This window comes from Microcaecilia unicolor, chromosome 6 (genome assembly GCF_901765095.1).
Source record: "Microcaecilia unicolor chromosome 6, aMicUni1.1, whole genome shotgun sequence".
In the NCBI taxonomy this organism is placed as follows: domain Eukaryota; kingdom Metazoa; phylum Chordata; class Amphibia; order Gymnophiona; family Siphonopidae; genus Microcaecilia; species Microcaecilia unicolor.
In genome coordinates this window covers 220,115,105-220,132,673 of record NC_044036.1, presented here as the reverse complement: position 1 = coordinate 220,132,673, position 17,569 = coordinate 220,115,105, and the positions used below count along the sequence as shown (strand labels likewise).

The 17,569-nt window shown below is 47.2% G+C and overlaps 1 protein-coding gene across 4 annotated transcripts in view; it reads right to left on the bottom strand.

Annotated features, from left to right (window-relative positions):
- Positions 1-17,569, bottom strand: part of ALAD (aminolevulinate dehydratase) — a 587,381-nt gene that overhangs the window by 436,527 nt on the left and 133,285 nt on the right. For all 4 annotated transcript variants that reach the window (XM_030206252.1, XM_030206256.1, XM_030206255.1 and 1 more), the window contains exon 3: positions 6,478-6,528. In XM_030206252.1, coding sequence (XP_030062112.1) covers positions 6,478-6,528 — 51 coding nt within the window. The remainder of the gene's footprint in view (positions 1-6,477; positions 6,529-17,569) is intronic.

The window sequence follows — 17,569 nt, the reverse complement described above, 5'->3', positions numbered from 1 at the left end:
ATAAATTTAAAAAAAAAAAAAAAAAAGAGCTCTGTGAGGAGAAAGGGCTTTAGAAGGCTCCAATCTCTCTTTCAAAATGGGATCCCCAACCAAGATCTCCTCCTGCAATGATGTGGAACTCCGAGACCACCTGTTTAATGAAAAACAACTCATCACACTTGAAAGGTTGAACCCTCAGGGAGTCATCTTCCTCTTCTGGAATGAGTTCTTCTAGCTCGAGGATGTCCCTTCCACTGGCAAAGCATTATCTTCATCCTTGTCCTCAGCCCAGGTGGCCTTCGGAGTCAACACAGATGCGATCAGGGTCTGTTTCACTACTGGAGATGCTTAGCAGCCTAAATGGTGCTGTGTGAGGGCCCAGGACATCCAACACACTCTGTGGCCTTCTAGCCATAGGTGGGCCCCTAGAGTACTCTCTAAAGGCAATCTGTATAAGGGCCTGACCAAACCGAGGCCCCAAATCCAGCAGGGATGAAAGGGGCTCTCTTCAAACACTGAAACCTGGCCAGAATTCGGAAGTCTGCACTTAAAATGGCTAACATTCTGCCAATAGCTCCACAATCGGAGCCACCAAAAGTGTCATTGGTGGGGAAGGGGGGAGGTGTACAGAGTACCACAAGTACTGGGCTCTGGAAATGAAAATTCAGAGCCACCAAAAGTGTCATGGGGGAGGAGGGGTGTACAGAGTACCACAAGTACTAGGCTCCAGAAATGAAAATACTGTACCCCTGTCACAAACAGGGCAGTAGCAACCAGCAGCACTTTTCACCCAGTGGCTCCCACAAGCCCCATAGCACCTACAACCTGGTATGAAAAATCACAAATTGCTGTTGGCTCACCCCCTTCCCAGGTATCTTCCTCTTCACACCCCCACACAAACTCACCAGAGATGGAGAATCCTCTCCACATTTGCCTGGGCACACTCCTTTTGCTTGCCTCCTGTGAAGTTTATCAAACTGATAGCAATATGACCTGCTAAGCAGCTAGGAACAGAGATCTCGTTTTTTGTAAATACGCAGAAATCCAGGGCCGGCTTAAACACTGGACCAGGTGAGGCAGTAGCACAGGATGCCTGTGATTAAGGGCACCAAAATAACCAGCCTATGACCTCACCTGATCTAAAGGTGAAGCCTTCTCTTTTTTCCTACTCCCACCTTCTTCCCCCTACCCCCTCCCAGGTCCTGTCTCCATGTCCAGCGCTCCCTCTCTCCCCCACAGTGCTGTAAAATTTGGATCAGTTTCCAGCAACAGCAGCATGACAAGTTGCCTTTGGCCAGCCCCTGGGTCTTCCTTCTGTTGCAGCCTGCCCACAAGAAATTGCATCAGAGGAGGCAGGACACGGCAGAGGGAAGACCCAAGGACTGCAGCCTGTCATACTGCTGCTGCTGCCTTCAGCAACCAACTTAAACATTACAGGACTGTGGTGGAGTAAGAAAGAGATAGGGGTGTGTGGAGAGACAATGGCCCGAGGGGGGGGGGGGGGGAGAGAGAGAGAAAAATAAAAAGTACTTATCTCCCACTTGCAGAGGCCCTAAAGGAAGCTCTGCCAGACAGCCACACCAAACGAAAGTCAGTAGGGTATAGCTCCTAGCTGCGGATGGACAACCACCTCCAGACTCAACTAGGTAAAGGTCGATGTAGAGATTCCTGGGAACCAACATTGGCGAAGGGACTATACCACTAAACCACAGACTGTGGACTGCACTCTAGGAATCAGCCCTGTACTGAAGAGACCTGCTACACCAGTCCAACCCGTACCATCTACTAGAGGAAAAGTACATAAGTATTGCCATATTGGGAAAGACCAAAGGTCCATCAAGCCCAGCATCCTATTTCCAACAGTGGCCGATCCAGGTCACAGATACCCAGCAAGATCCCAAAAATGTACAAAACATTTTATACTGCTTATCCCAGAAATAGTGGATTTTCCCCAAGTCCATTTAATAAAGAACTATGGACTTTTCCATTAGGAAGCCGTCCAAACATTTTTTAAACTCCGCTAAGCTAACCGCCTTTACCACATTCTCTGGCAACGAATTCCAGAGTTTAATTACACATTGAGTGAAGAAACATTTTCTCAGATTCATTTTAAATTTACTACATTGTAGCTTCATCGCATGCCCCCTAGTCCTAGTATTTTTGGAAAGCGTGAACAGATGCTTCACAACTACCCGTTCAACTCCACTCATTATTTTATAGACCTCTATCATATCTCCCCTCAGCCGCCTTCTCTCCAAGCTGAAGAACCCTAGCCGCTTTAGCCTTTCCTCATAGGGAAGTCGTCCCATCCCTGCTATCATTTTCGTCGCTCTTCTCTGCACCTTTTCCAATTCCACTATATCTTTTTTGAGATGTGGCGACCAGAATTGAACACAATATTCGAGGTGCGGTTGCACCATGGAGCGATACAAAGGCATTATAACATCCTCATTTTTGTTTTCCATTCCTTTCCTAATAATACCTAACATTCTATTTGCTTTCTTAGCCGCAGCAGCACACTAAGCAGAAGGTTTCAACGTATCATCGACGACAACACCTAGATTCTTTTCTTGGTCCGTGACGCCTAACGTGGAACCTTGCATGACGTAGCTATAATTTGGGTTCCTCTTTCCCACATGCATCACTTTGCACTTGCTCACATTAAACGTCATCTGCTACTTAGACGCCCAGTCTCCCAGTCTCGTATGGTCCTCTTGTAATTTTTCACAATCCTCCTGCGATTTAACGACTTTGAATAACTTTGTGTCATCAGCAAATTTAATTACTTCACTAGTTACTCCCATCTCTAGGTCATTTATAAATACGTTAAAAAGCAGCGGTCCCAGCACAGAGCCCTGGGGAACACCACTAAGTACCCTTCTCCATTGAGAATACTGACCATTTAATCCTACTCTGTTTTCTATCTTTTAACCAGTTTTTTAATCCACAATAGAACACTACCTCCAATCCCATGACTCTCCAATTTCCTCTTGAGTCTTTCATGAGGTACTTTGTCAAACGCCTTCTGAAAATCCAGATAAACAATATCAACCGGTTCCCCTTTATCCACGTTTGTTCACCCCTTCAAAGAAATGTAGTAGATTGGTGAGGCAAGATTTCCCTTCACTAAATCCATGTTGACTTTGTCTCACTAATCCATGCTTTTGAATATGCTCTGTAATTTTGTTCTTAATAGTAGTCTCTACCATTTTACCCAGCACCGACGTCAGACTCACCGGTCAATAATTTCCCGGATCTCCTCTGGAACCTTTTTTAAAAATCAGCGTTACATTTGCCACCCTCCAATCTTCTGGTACCACACTCGATTTTAAGGATTAATTACATATTTCTAACAATAGCTCCGCAAGCTCATTTTTCAGTTCTACCAGTACTCTGGGATGAATACCATCCGGTCCAGGAGATTTGCTACTCTTCAGTTTGTAGAACTGCCCCATTACATCCTCCAGGTTTACAGAGAATTCATTAAGTCTCTCTGACTCGTCAGCTTCGAATACCATTTCCGGCACCAGTATCCCACCCAAATCTTTCTCGGTGAAGACCGAAGCAAAGAATTCATTTAATCTCTCCGCTACTGCTTTGTCTTCCCTGATCGCCCTTTTTACTCCTCGGTCATCTAGCGGTCCAACCGATTCTTTTGCCGGCTTCCTGCTTTTAATATACCTAAAAACATTTTTAACATGTATTTTTGCCTCCAACGCAATCTTTTTTTTCGAAGTCCCTCTTAGCTTTCCTTATCAGCGCTTTGCATTTGACTTGACATTCCTTATGCCGTTTCTTATTATTTTCAGTCAGTTCCTTCTTCCATTTTCTGAAGGATTTTCTTTTAGCTCTAACAGCTTCCTTCGCCTCACTATTTAACCACGCCGGCTGTCATTTGGTCTTCTGTCCTCCTTTTTTAATACACAGAATATATTTGGCCTGGGCTTCCAGGATGGTGTTTTTGAACAGCATCCACGCCTGATGTAAATTTTTGACCTTCGCAGTCGCTCCTCTAAGTTTTCTTTTCACCGTACTTCTTATTTTATCATAGTCTCCTTTTTTAAAGTTAAACGCTAACGTATTTGATTTCCTATGTATACTTACTTCAAAGCTAATATCAAATCCAATCATATTATGATCACTGTTATCAAGCGGCCCCAGCACCATTACCTCCTGCACCAGATCATGTGCTCCACTAGGACTAGGTCTAGAATTTTTCCTTCTCTCGTCGGTTACTGTACCAGCTGCTCCATAAAGCTGTCCTTGATTTCATCAAGGAATTTTACCTCCCTAGCGTGTTCCGATGTTACATTTACCCAGTCAATATCATGGTAATTGAAATCACCCATTATTATTGTGTTGCCCAGTCTGTTTGCGTCCCTAATTTCCTTTAACATTTCTGCATCCGCCTGTTCATCCTGGCCAGGCAGACGGTAGTACACTCCTATCATTATCCTTTTCCCCTTTACACATGGAATTTCAATCCACAGTGATTCCAAGACGTGTTCTGTTTCCTGCAGAATTTTCAATCTATTTGATTCAAGGCTCTCGTTAATATACAATGCTACCCCTCCACCAATTCGATCCACCCTATCACTATGATATAATTTGTACCCCGGTATGACAGTGTCCCACTGGTTATCCTCCTTCCACCAGGTGTCAGAGATGCCTATTATATCTAATTTTTCATTTAGTGCAATATATTCTAACTCTCCCAACTTATTTCTTAGGCCCCTGGCATTCGCATATAGACATTTCAAACTGTGTTTGTTGCTCCTATTTATATCATGCTTAGTACTTGACAGTACTAATTTGCAATCTTTTGTCTGATTTTTATTTTATTTAGGGACACCTGATCTACTACAGTCTCTTTTGCAACCTCACTATCAGGATACCCTATCTTCCCTGTTTTGGTGATATCTTTGAAAGATACCTTATCCCGAACCATGCGCTTTTGAGCGACTGTCGGCCTTCCCCCCATTTCTAGTTTAAAAGCTGCTCTATCTCCTTTTTAAATGCCGATCCCAGCAGCCTGGTCCCACCCTGGTTAAGGTGGAGCCCATCTTTTCGGAATAGGCTCCACCTTCCCCAAAATGTTGCCCAGTTCCTAACAAATCTAAAACCCTCCTCCCTGCACCATCATCTCATCCACGCATTGAGACTCCGGAGCTCTGCCTGTCTCTTGGGCCCTGCGCGTGGAACAGGTAGCATTTCAGAAAATGCTATCCTAGAGGATCTGGATTTGAGCTTTCTACCTAAGAGCCTAAATTTGGCTTCCAAAACCTGTCTCCCACATTTGCCTATGTCATTGGTACCCACATATACCAAGACAGCCGACTCCTCCCCAGCACTATCTAAAATCCTATCTAGGTGACACGTGAGGTCCGCCACCTTCGCACCAGGCAGGCAAGTCACCAGGTGATCCTCACGTCCACCAGCCACCCAGCTATCTATATGCCTAATGATCAAATCACCAACTACAACAGCTGTCCTAACCTTCCCCTCCTGGGCAGCACTTGGAGACATATCCTCAGTGCAAGAGGACAGTACATCCCCTGGTGGGCAGGTCCTGGCTACAGGAGTACTTCCTACTTCACCAGGGTGATGCTCTCCTTCTAGGAGACCTTCCTCCTCCAAGGTAGCACAAGGGCTACCAGACTGGAGGTGGGACTTCTCTACCACATCCCTGTAGGTCTCCTCTATGTACCTCTCTGTCTCCCTCAGCTCCACCAAGTCTGCACCACTCCATATCTGGTAAAATCAGTTCAGCTTCAATGTCTCCATCTGCTGGTAGGGTAGCATAATACATTGGTTTGGACTTGTCCAGTAAAATGAAAAGGAAGTTACCCTCTGGTGTACAGAATAGGGGCATACAAAGTATCATATACTTTTGTGGCTAACTTGAAGCAAGTTCAAGTATGTACTGGAAATGATGCATGGAGATTCGCAATGCAATCTCCCCCTCAGTCTGACTGTCCATCTTTCCTCATAGAGGAGGGAGGCAGACAACAATCAGCCCAAAATGTTACACAGATAAACACAATCAAATAAACTGAACTTTGATTACCTCCAAACTTGGAAATCTACAGATTTGCATGAATTACATAACATAGTAACATAGTAGATGACAGCAGAAGACGACCTGCACGGTCCATCCAGTCTGCCCAACAAGACAAACTCATATGTGTATACCTTACCTTGATTTTTACCTGCCTTATTCAGGGCACAGACCGTACAAGTCTACCCAGCAGTACTTCCCGCCTCCCAACCACCAGTCCCGCGGCTGATTATTGCCACCTTAATCCTACTCCCAGGCCACAGGAGGCATCTTCCATAACTGAAAAGTAAGTCTGTCACTGTCCCCTACTGGCTATATATAATCAGAAGGGGCTTTCTTTAGGCCACTGCATGTGCAGTGGAGCAGAGAATGAAGCAGATATAGGGATGAATTCAAAAACCAGAACAAACACAACAGAAATAAAATAGCCAAGTTCCTACCTGGCTTGTCCAGGGAGACTAGGAATGTATTCTAGAACATCAGGACTGTCCCTGAAAGAGTTAACAAAAGTACATGTATAGTACCAGCACTAGGTGAGGAATCCTCTCTCTTATTGCTTTCAAGTCCACATCCACCTAAACATATTTATCTGTACATTTCTAGCCCGCCTATTATCTAGATGTGTTACAATAAAACATACATAAAGAAGAAAAACAGCTGGAAAAAAACACAAAATCATCTTGTCATACCATAATATTATTCTATTATATTCAAAATACTTGTTAGTCACCTAATCCCCAATATTTAAGTTCTAAGCAACATATACAAAGTAAGACTGGTGCATACGCCAAGATCTACAAGACAAACAATATCAGCTACTAAAATAAAACTTAATTATCAGTAGCATAATATTTTGCAAAATAGAAAGTTTTCATAGCCCAATGAAAGCTCAGATAAGAAATTTGCCTCAAATATAAAGGGAATACATTTGAAAGCTTAGTTACTTGAAAATGGAAGAAAGTCTCAAAAATTCATTTAAATCGAATACCTCTGCTAGATGGAAATTCACATAAACAGTGCAAACTCAATGACCTTTCAGATGTGCATAAGGAAAGAGTATAAAAAATACTCTGGGCTGAAACCTTCAAATGCGTTAAAAATTACACAAGCCACTTAAAAAAACAAGGCCTGAAATGGCAGCCAATGCAATCTCATTAATAATAATGGAGTCATTCTATGATATTTTAACAACCATATCTCAAACAATTATTACCTGAAAGCGAATGCTACATACCTGTAGAAGGTATTCTCCGAGGACAGCAGGCTGATTGTTCTCACTGATGGATGACGTCCACGGCAGCCCCTCCAATCGGAAACTTCACTAGCAAAGGCCTTTGCTAGTCCTCGCGTGCCCATGCGCACCGCGCATGCGCGGCGGTCTTCCCGCCCGAACCGGCTCGTGTTCGTCAGTCCCATATATAGCAAGACAAAGCAAGGGAAGACACAACTCCAAAGGGGAGGCGGGCGGGTTTGTGAGAACAATCAGCCTGCTGTCCTCGGAGAATACCTTCTACAGGTATGAAGCATTCGCTTTCTCCGAGGACAAGCAGGCTGCTTGTTCTCACTGATGGGGTATCCCTAGCCCCCAGGCTCACTCAAAACAACAACCATGGTGAATTGGGCCTCGCAACGGCGAGGACATAACTGAGATTGACCTAAAAAATTTACCAACTAACTGAGAGTGCAGCCTGGAACAGAACAAACAGGGCCCTCGGGGGGTGGAGTTGGATCCTAAAGCCCGAACAGGTTGTGAAGCACTGACTGCCCGAACCGACTGTCGCGTCGGGTATCCTGCTGCAGGCAGTAATGAGATGTGAATGTGTGGACAGATGACCACGTCACAGCTTCGCAAATCTCTTCAATAGTGGCGAACTTCAAGTGGGCTACCGACGCAGCCATGGCTCTAACATTATGAGCCGTGACATGACCCTCAAGAGCCAGCCCAGCCTGGGCGTAAGTGAAGGAAATGCAATCTGCTAGCCAATTGGATATGGTGCGTTTCCCCACAGCCACTCCCCTTCTGTTGGGATCAAAAGAAACAAACAATTGGGCGGACTGTCTGTTGGGCTGTGTCCGCTCCAGATAGAAGGCCAATGCTCTCTTGCAGTCCAATGTGTGCAGCTGACGTTCAGCAGGGCAGGAATGAGGACGGGGAAAGAATGTTGGCAAGACAATTGACTGGTTCAGATGGAACTCCGACACGACCTTTGGCAAGAACTTAGGGTGAGTGCGGAGGACTACTCTGTTATAATGAAATTTTGTGTAAGGGGCCTGGGCTACCAGGGCCTGAAGCTCACTGACTCTACGAGCTGAAGTAACTGCCACCAAGAAAATGACCTTCCAGGTCAAGTACTTCAGATGGCAGGAATTCAGTGGCTCAAAAGGAGGTTTCATCAGCTGGGTGAGAACGACATTGAGATCCCATGACACTGTAGGAGGCTTGACAGGGGGCTTTGACAAAAGCAAACCTCTCATGAAGCGAACAACTAAAGGCTGTCCTGAGATCGGCTTACCTTCCACACGGTAATGGTATGCACTGATTGCACTAAGGTGAACCCTTACAAAGTTGGTCTTGAGACCAGACTCAGACAAGTGCAGAAGGTATTCAAGCAGGGTCTGTGTAGGACAAGAGCGAGGATCTAGGGCCTTGCTGTCACACCAGACGGCAAACCTCCTCCATGGAAAGAAGTAACTCCTCTTAGAGGAATCTTTCCTGGAAGCAAGCAAGATGCGGGAGACACCCTCTGACAGGCCCAAAGAGGCAAAGTCTACGCTCTCAACATCCAGGCCGTGAGAGCCAGAGACCGGAGGCTGGGATGCAGAAGCGCCCCTTCGTCCTGCGTGATGAGGGTCGGAAAACACTCCAATCTCCACGGTTCTTCAGAGGACAACTCCAGAAGAAGATGGAACCAGATCTGACGCGGCCAAAAAGGAGCAATCAGAATCATGGTGCCTCGGTCTTGCTTGAGTTTCAACAAAGTCTTCCCCACCAGAGGTATGGGAGGATAAGCATACAGCAGACCCTCCCCCCAGTCCAGGAGGAAGGCATCCGATACCAGTCTGCCGTGAGCCTGAAGCCTGGAACAGAACTGAGGGACTTTGTGGTTGGCTCGAGATGCGAAGAGATCTACCAAGGGGGTGCCCCACACCTGGAAGATCTGCCGCACTACACGGAAATTGAGCGACCACTCGTGAGGTTGCATAATCCTGCTCAACCTGTCGGCCAGACTGTTGTTTACGCCTGCCAGATATGTGGCTTGGAGCACCATGCCGTGACAGCGAGCCCAGAGCCACATGCTGACGGCTTCCTGATACAGGGGGCGAGATCCGGTGCCCCCCTGCTTGTTGACGTAATACATGGCAACCTGGTTGTCTGTCTGAATTTGGATAATTGGGTGGGACAGCCGATCTCTGAAAGCCTTCAGAGCGTTCCAGATCGCTCGTAAATCCAGAAGATAGATCTGCAGATCGCGTTCCTGGAGGGACCAGCTTCCTTGGGTGTGAAGCCCATCGACATGAGCTCCCCATCCCAGCAGAGACGCATCCGTGGTCAGCACTTTTTGCGGCTGAGGAATTTGGAAAGGACGTCCCAGAGTCAGATTGGACCAAATCGTCCACCAATACAGGGATTTGAGAAAACTCGTGGACAGGTGGATCACGTCTTCTAGATCCCCAGCAGCCTGAAACCACTGGGAAGCTAGGGTCCATTGAGCAGATCTCATGTGAAGGCGGGCCATGGGAGTCACATGAACTGTGGAGGCCATGTGGCCCAGCAATCTCAACATCTGCCGAGCTGTGATCTGCTGTGACGCTCGCACCCGCGAGACGAGGGACAACAAGTTGTTGGCTCTCGCCTCTGGGAGATAGGCGCGAGCCGTCCGAGAATCCAGCAGAGCTCCTATGAATTCGAGTTTCTGCACTGGGAGAAGATGGGACTTTGGATAATTTATCACAAACCCCAGTAGCTCCAGGAGGCGAATAGTCATCTGCATGGACTGCAGGGCCCCTGCCTCGGATGTGTTCTTCACCAGCCAATCGTCGAGATATGGGAACATGTGCACCCCCAGCCTGCGAAGTGCCGCTGCAACTACAGCCAAGCACTTTGTGAACACTCTGGGCTCAGAGGCGAGCCCAAAGGGTAGCACACAGTACTGGAAGTGAGGTGTGCCCAGCTGAAATCGCAGATACTGTCTGTGAGCTGGCAGTATCGGGATGTGAGTGTAGGCGTCCTTCAAGTCCAGAGAGCATAGCCAATCGTTTTCCTGAATCATGGGAAGAAGGGTGCCCAGGGAAAGCATCCTGAACTTTTCTTTGACCAGATGTTTGTTCAGGGCCCTTAGGTCTAGGATGGGACGCATCCCCCCTGTTTTCTTTTCCACAAGGAAGTACCTGGAATAGAATCCCAGCCCTTCTTGCCCGGATGGCACGGGCTCGACCGCATTGGCGCTGAGAAGGGCAGAGAGTTCCTCTGCAAGTACCTGCTTGTGCTGGAAGCTGTAAGACTGAGCTCCCGGTGGACAATTTGGAGGTTTTGAGGCCAAATTGAGGGTGTATCCTTGCCGGACTATTTGGAGAACCCACTGATCGGAGGTTATGAGAGGCCACCTTTGGTGAAAAGCTTTCAACCTCCCTCCGACTGGCAGGTCGCCCGGCACTGACACTTGGATGTCGGCTATGCTCTGCTGGAGCCAGTCAAAAGCTCGTCCCTTGCTTTTGCTGGGGAGCCGAGGGGCCTTGCTGAGTCGCACGCTGCTGACGAGAGCGAGCGCGCTGGGGCTTAGCCTGGGCCGCAGGCTGTCGAGAAGGAGGATTGTACCTACGCTTGCCAGAAGAGTAGGGAACAGTCTTTCTTCCCCAAAAAAATCTTCTACCTGTAGAGGTAGAGGCTGAAGGCTGCCGGCGGGAGAACTTGTCGAATGCGGTGTCCCGCTGGTGGAGCTGCTCTACCACCTGTTCGACTTTCTCTCCAAAAATATTATCCGCACGGCAAGGCGAGTCCGCAATCCGCTGCTGGATTCTATTCTCCAGGTCGGAGGCACACAGCCATGAGAGTCTGCGCATCACCACACCTTGAGCAGCGGCCCTGGACGCAACATCAAAGGTGTCATACACCCCTCTGGCCAGGAATTTTCTGCACGCCTTCAGCTGCCTGACCACCTCCTGAAAAGGCTTGGCTTGCTCAGGGGGGAGCGCATCCACCAAGCCCGCCAACTGCCGCACATTGTTCCGCATGTGTATGCTCGTGTAGAGCTGGTAAGACTGAATTTTGGCCACGAGCATAGAAGAATGGTAGGCCTTCCTCCCAAAGGAGTCCAAGGTTCTAGAGTCCTTGCCCGGGGGCGCCGAAGCATGCTCCCTAGAACTCTTGGCCTTCTTTAGGGCCAAATCCACAACTCCAGAGTCGTGAGGCAACTGAGTGCGCATCAGCTCTGGGTCCCCATGGATCCGGTACTGGGACTCGATCTTCTTGGGAATGTGGGGGTTAGTTAGAGGCTTGGTCCAGTTCGCCAGCAATGTCTTTTTTAGGACATGATGCATGGGTACTGTGGACGCTTCCTTAGGTGGAGAAGGATAGTCCAGGAGCTCAAACATTTCAGCCCTGGGCTCGTCCTCCACAACCACCAGGAAGGGGATGGCCGTAGACATCTCCCGGACAAAGGAAGCGAAAGACAGACTCTCGGGAGGAGAAAGCTGTCTTTCAGGAGAGGGAGTGGGATCGGAAGGAAGACCCTCAGACTCCTCGTCAGAGAAATATCTGATGTCTCCTTCGTCTTCCCACGAGGCCTCACCCTCGGTGTCAGACACAAGTTCACGGACCTGTGTCTGCAACCGTGCCCGACTCGACTCCGTGGAGCCACGTCCACGATGGGAGCGTCGAGAGGTAGACTCTCTCGCCCGCATCGGCGAAGCTCCCTCCGCCGATGTAGTCGGGGAGCCTTCCTGGGAGGCGACCGCAGTCGGTGCCGCACGCGGAACCGATGCGGAAGGCCTCACCTCGGGCATGGGACCAGCCGGCGCCTCACTCGACGGTACCGGTGGCGCAAGCACCCCCGGTACCGGAGGGGTAGGGCGCAACAGCTCCCCCAGGATCTCTGGGAGAACGGCCCGGAGGCTCTCGTGCAGAGCGGCTGTGGAGAAAGACATCGATGTCGATGCAGGAGTCGATGTCAAAACCTGTTCCGGGCGTGGAGGCTGTTCCGGGCTGTCCAGAGTGGAGCGCATCGACACCTCCTGAACAGAGGGTGAGCGGTCCTCTCGGTGCCGATGCCTACTGGGTGCCGACTCCCTCGGCGACCCAGAGCTCTCGGTGCCGACACGGGAAGGAGACTGGTGACGATGCTTCTTCGATTTCTTGGAGCGAAGCATGTCACCGGAGCTTCCCGGTACCGACGAGGAGGACGTCGAATCCAACCGTCGCTTCCTCGGGGCCGAGGCCGAAGGAGGTCGGTCTCGGGGGGGCTGTACCGCGGGAGCCCTCAGGGCAGGAGGAGACCCACCCGAAGGCTCACCGCCACCAGCAGGGGAATGGACAGCCCTCACCTGCGCTCCAAACGAAGCACCACCGTCCGACGACATCAGCAAAAGAGGAGGTCTCGATGTCACCGACGCCGACGCGGCCCTCCGATGTCGCCCCGATGCAGAGGGTCAATGCCTCGATACACTCGATGCAGTCGGGGGCGAAGATGAAGGTCCGGGCGCTGACGACGTCGATGCACTGGATCCTCCCGGTGCCGATGCCGACGAAGAGCCCGAGAACAAAACGTTCCACTGGGCCAATCTCGCTACCTGAGTCCGCTTTTGTAAAAGGGAACACAGACTACAGGCCTGCGGGCGGTGCCCAGCCTCTAAGCACTGAAGACACGACGCGTGCCTATCAATGAGCGAGATGACCCGGGCGCACTGGGTGCACTTCTTGAAGCCGCTGGGAGACTTCGATGTCATGGGCGGAAAATCACGCCAGCGAGATCAAAAGTCGAAATGGCGGAAAAGGCACCACAAAAACAAGGGGAAGAAAACTTCGACCTGAGGCCTAAAAGCGGCCTACCCCGACGACGAAAGAAAACTTACCGGGGCGAAAAACTGGAAGTACGGGAAGGAAAAAGACCAGAGAGTCTCCTTCCACACAGAGTTTTTTTTTTTTTTTTTTAAACACGAAGTAATAACGACGCGCGAGGTCGACTTTCCGGGGCACGACACGGCGAAAACCCGACCGCACCGAGCGCGGACAAAAGAAGACTGACGAACACGAGCCGGTTCGGGCGGGAAGACGGCCGCGCATGCGCGGTGCGCATGGGCGCGCGAGGACTAGCAAAGGCCTTTGCTAGTGAAGTTTCCGATTGGAGGGGCTGCCATGGACGTCACCCATCAGTGAGAACAAGCAGCCTGCTTGTCCTCGGAGAATTGGTTATTTACCATTAACATTCTCTTTGCTTCATGTATTATTTCTCATTCATAATAGATTTTCTAAATGTTAAACATCCATAGCTATCCCAGTATGTTTATGATACTGTATTGTAAAATTGGATTCCTACAACAAATTACTTTATGCATTATTCTTTGTTCTGTATCCAATAATGTTTAATGTAAACCACAATGAACTCAAACTTGTTTAGGATAAATGTGGGATATAAATGTCATTAATTATAATTATAATAATAATAATATTTCCTCGCTCTAAAAATCAATATAGCAGCAATATTTTGCATTACCTGAAGTCAGTGCATCACCCTTATAGAGACTATCAAGTACAATGCATTACAGTAATCGATGTGAGGTAAAAATCAGTAACTTAACAATAGTCAGCAATATAATCATCTCTCTTCATTTTTTGGACAGGAAAAACGAAGATACTTACCTGTAGCAGGTATTCTCCGAGGACCACAGGCTTTATATTCTCAGAAGTGGGCGACGCCAATCCATGTCGCCCAGTCCAGCATTTGCAAAAGCTAAAAAAGAGCACTTTGTGGAGTTCGAACCACGCTTTGTGTATGAGCAAGTGTCTTCATGCCCATCTTGCAAACACGATCTCCTCAATTGAATAATATAGAAAAAAAATAAAGTAAAAACTACAAAGGAGACAATTTCAAGGGGAAGTGGGAGGGACTGTGAGAATATAAAGCCTGCTGTCCTTGGAGAATACCTGCTACAGGTAAGTATCTTCACTTTCTCCGAGGACAAGAAGGCCTCTATATTCTCACATGGGGAATCCCTAGCATCCAGGCTCACCAAAAACAAACACTGGTCAACTGGGCCTCACAATGGCGAGGACATAACACAGATTAGTAAAGAAGTAGATAAGTATTGCCATACTGGGACAGACCAAAGGTCGATCAAGCCCAGCATCCTGTTTCCAACAGTGGTCAATCCTCAAAAAAAGTACAAAACATTTTATACTGCTTATCCCAGAAATAGTGGATTTTCCCCAAGTCCAATTTATGTTTAACAATTTTTATTGATGACCACACCAACAGTACAAAGCCACCGGAACATGTCAATCTCGAAGCATTTGTATATAACTCAGTGGAACATCACTTAAACAATTATCAGTACATACAGCCATCAAATTTTGTCATATAACATTGTCCCTCCCTCCCCCCAACCCCTATTCTGTATTTATTTTAATAATAAAAGAAGCTATTGTATTGATATTACATTCAATTGCAAATATAATCAATAAACAGTTACCTGATACAACTCTTCGTCTGTTTTTTTCCGTTTTGTTTCTTATCATAATCTAATCTAGAATGTCATCAAAGGTTTCATTAAATGTTCCTTTCCCCCCCTTTCCCCCCCCCCCACCCCTCCCCCCTGTACCTATACCATGTAATTCTATATCAACGTTAACCATGTAACATATAGAGCCATTTATCTTCCCCTACCTTCCTCTCCCATGAGTGTGTTCACCAATAAGCTGCGAGCTCTGCTTGATAAAGCCTGTATATATGGTTCCCAGACTTCCCAAAAACGTTGTCTACTTCTAGGACTACTAGTCATAGCACGTGCTTCCATTCGCACCAAGGTATGAAGCGAGCTCCTCCACTGCCAGTAGGAGGGCCCTATGTCTTGTGTCCAGTGTTGTAATATACATTGTTTCCCAACCATTAGTACCTTATAGATAAATATGTTTTCTTTATGTCGTAGTGTTGACCCTCTTCCTCTTACTCCAAGCACTACAGTTTTAGCCTCTAACCAAAGCTTCTTGTGCAGCACGGCTTCACAGTATTCCAGCACTGGACCCCAGAACTCTTGTATGGCTGAACATCCCCAAAACATATGATACAGTGTTGCTCTCTGAAAATAACATTTACTACAATGTGTTTCTTGCAATCTACCTGCATAATAGGCCTGTATGGGAGACATATATGCCCTCAGAACAATTCTAAATTGTATCTCCCTATATCGGGCACTCACCACTTTATGTACTATCTCCTTTAGAGATTGGACTATATCTCCACTGCTGATCTCTACCTTTAAATCCTCAGACCATCGTCTTGCCACTGCTTCGTAACTACGATGCTTGGCTATCAAATTTAACTGTTTATATAGTAAGGATACCGTGGTCTGTTCTCTTCCCTGTGGTAAAAACAGATTCACCAGCAGCTCATATATCCCTCTATCACATTTTTCCCTATGTAGTTTCTCAATATAGCTGTGGATCTGGCAGTAATCATACCATACCACATTCTCTACTCCCACCATGCCCTCTAGGTTCCTCTTGATATAATCTTTCCCGTGTCCTGCATAACATCGGCCACTAGTACCACTCCCTCCTGTGCCCACTTGGCAAAGTTCGGGCACGTATTCCCTGGTTCGAATGCTCCATTCCCAACCAGTGGGAGGAGATCCGTACATCGTGGGTTTTTATTAAGTCTCCTCAATATGTACTGCCATATACTTCTCATTGGGTGCAATAAAACGTGATGTTTCCATTCCTTTGGTATCTTTGTACTCTCAACATGCATCATATAATAAGGGTGATATGGTCTAAACAGTGCACTCTCAATATTCCATTCCGTATGCTCTTCTGTTTCCATAATCCAATCTGCTAAGTGTCTAGCTAGACAAGCCCAATTATACTGTTTAATGTCAGGCAACCCCAATCCTCCCTCAGATCTTTTCCCATAGAGATATTCCAATTTAACTTAAGCCTTTTTCCCACTCCAACAGAATCTAGTCAACATTCCTCGAATCTTCTTTATATCTTTAGTCTGTATGACTAGTGGCAATTGTCTTAGTACATACAGCCATTTTGGGAAAAGTATCATTGCAAACAAACCCACTCGTCCGCTTAAAGTTAAGGGCAGTCCCTCCCATATTGCTAATCTATGCCGCGTATATTGCAGTAACTGGTCAATATTCTGTCTATATAAGCTACTCATATCACTTGTCAATGTTATGCCTAAGTATTTAAATTCTTTGTTCGCCCATCTCAATGGGAACCTACCCTCCCATTTCTCCCTTACCCGAGTTGTTGTGGGCAATCCCTCTGACTTTTGAAAATTCAATTTAAATCCCGAAAAGGCCCCATATTCTTCAAAAACCTCCATCAATACCGGCAGCGATCTCTCCGGTTTAGCTAGGTGAACCAAAAGGTCATCGGCGAACGCCGATATCTTAAATTCTCTGGTTCCCAGATTTATACCTTCAATCTCAGGGTTACTCATGATGTCTCTAATCAACGGGTCTAGCGTTATAGCAAACAGTAAGGGAGACAGAGGGCATCCCTGTCTGGTACCTCTATTAATTACAAAATTTCGAGAGTACGCTCCGTTAACCAGCACTCTCGCCATAGGATTCTTATATAATATAGATATTGCTTGTGTAAAGTACCCTTCAAATCCGTACGCTCTTAGTGAAGCAAACAAGAACTCCCACTCTACTCGATCAAACGCCTTTTCGGCGTCGAAACTGATCAATAAGGATTCTCCACCCCCTCTGCGCACATTCTCTATTGATGCCAGTATCAGTCTAATATTTTTCCCACTCTGTCTCCCCTGTATAAATCCCACCTGAGGGGTCGCCACTATGCTTGGTAGCACTTTTGCCAATCTTGAGGCCAGAATTTTAGCTAGCAACTTAGCTTCATAACTAATCAGTGAGATTGGTCTATATGAGTCTGGTATGGTCGGATCTCTCTCAGGTTTTGGGAACACCACAATATCCGCTGATCGCAGAGATCGTGGAAGTTCACCTAATTCGACTGATCTATTAAAGAACTTTGTTAACGGGCCTCCTATGTCCTGCATTAGAATTTTATAGAATTCAGCCCTATAGCCATCTGGTCCCGCCGCTTTATGCAAGGCACTGGCTTTAATTTCTTTGAGGACCTCCTCCGTCTCAATCGGTTTATTTAGCTCCCTCTGCTGTTGTTCTGAGATCTTCGTCTTATTAATATTTTCTAAATATATATCAGGGTCTAGATCATCATCATCATTTTTGGCATATAGCCTGGCGTAATAATCTTTAAATACATCTCTTATCTCTGTGTCATTATGCACTAGGTTCCCCCTCTGTGTCTTGATCCCCAACACT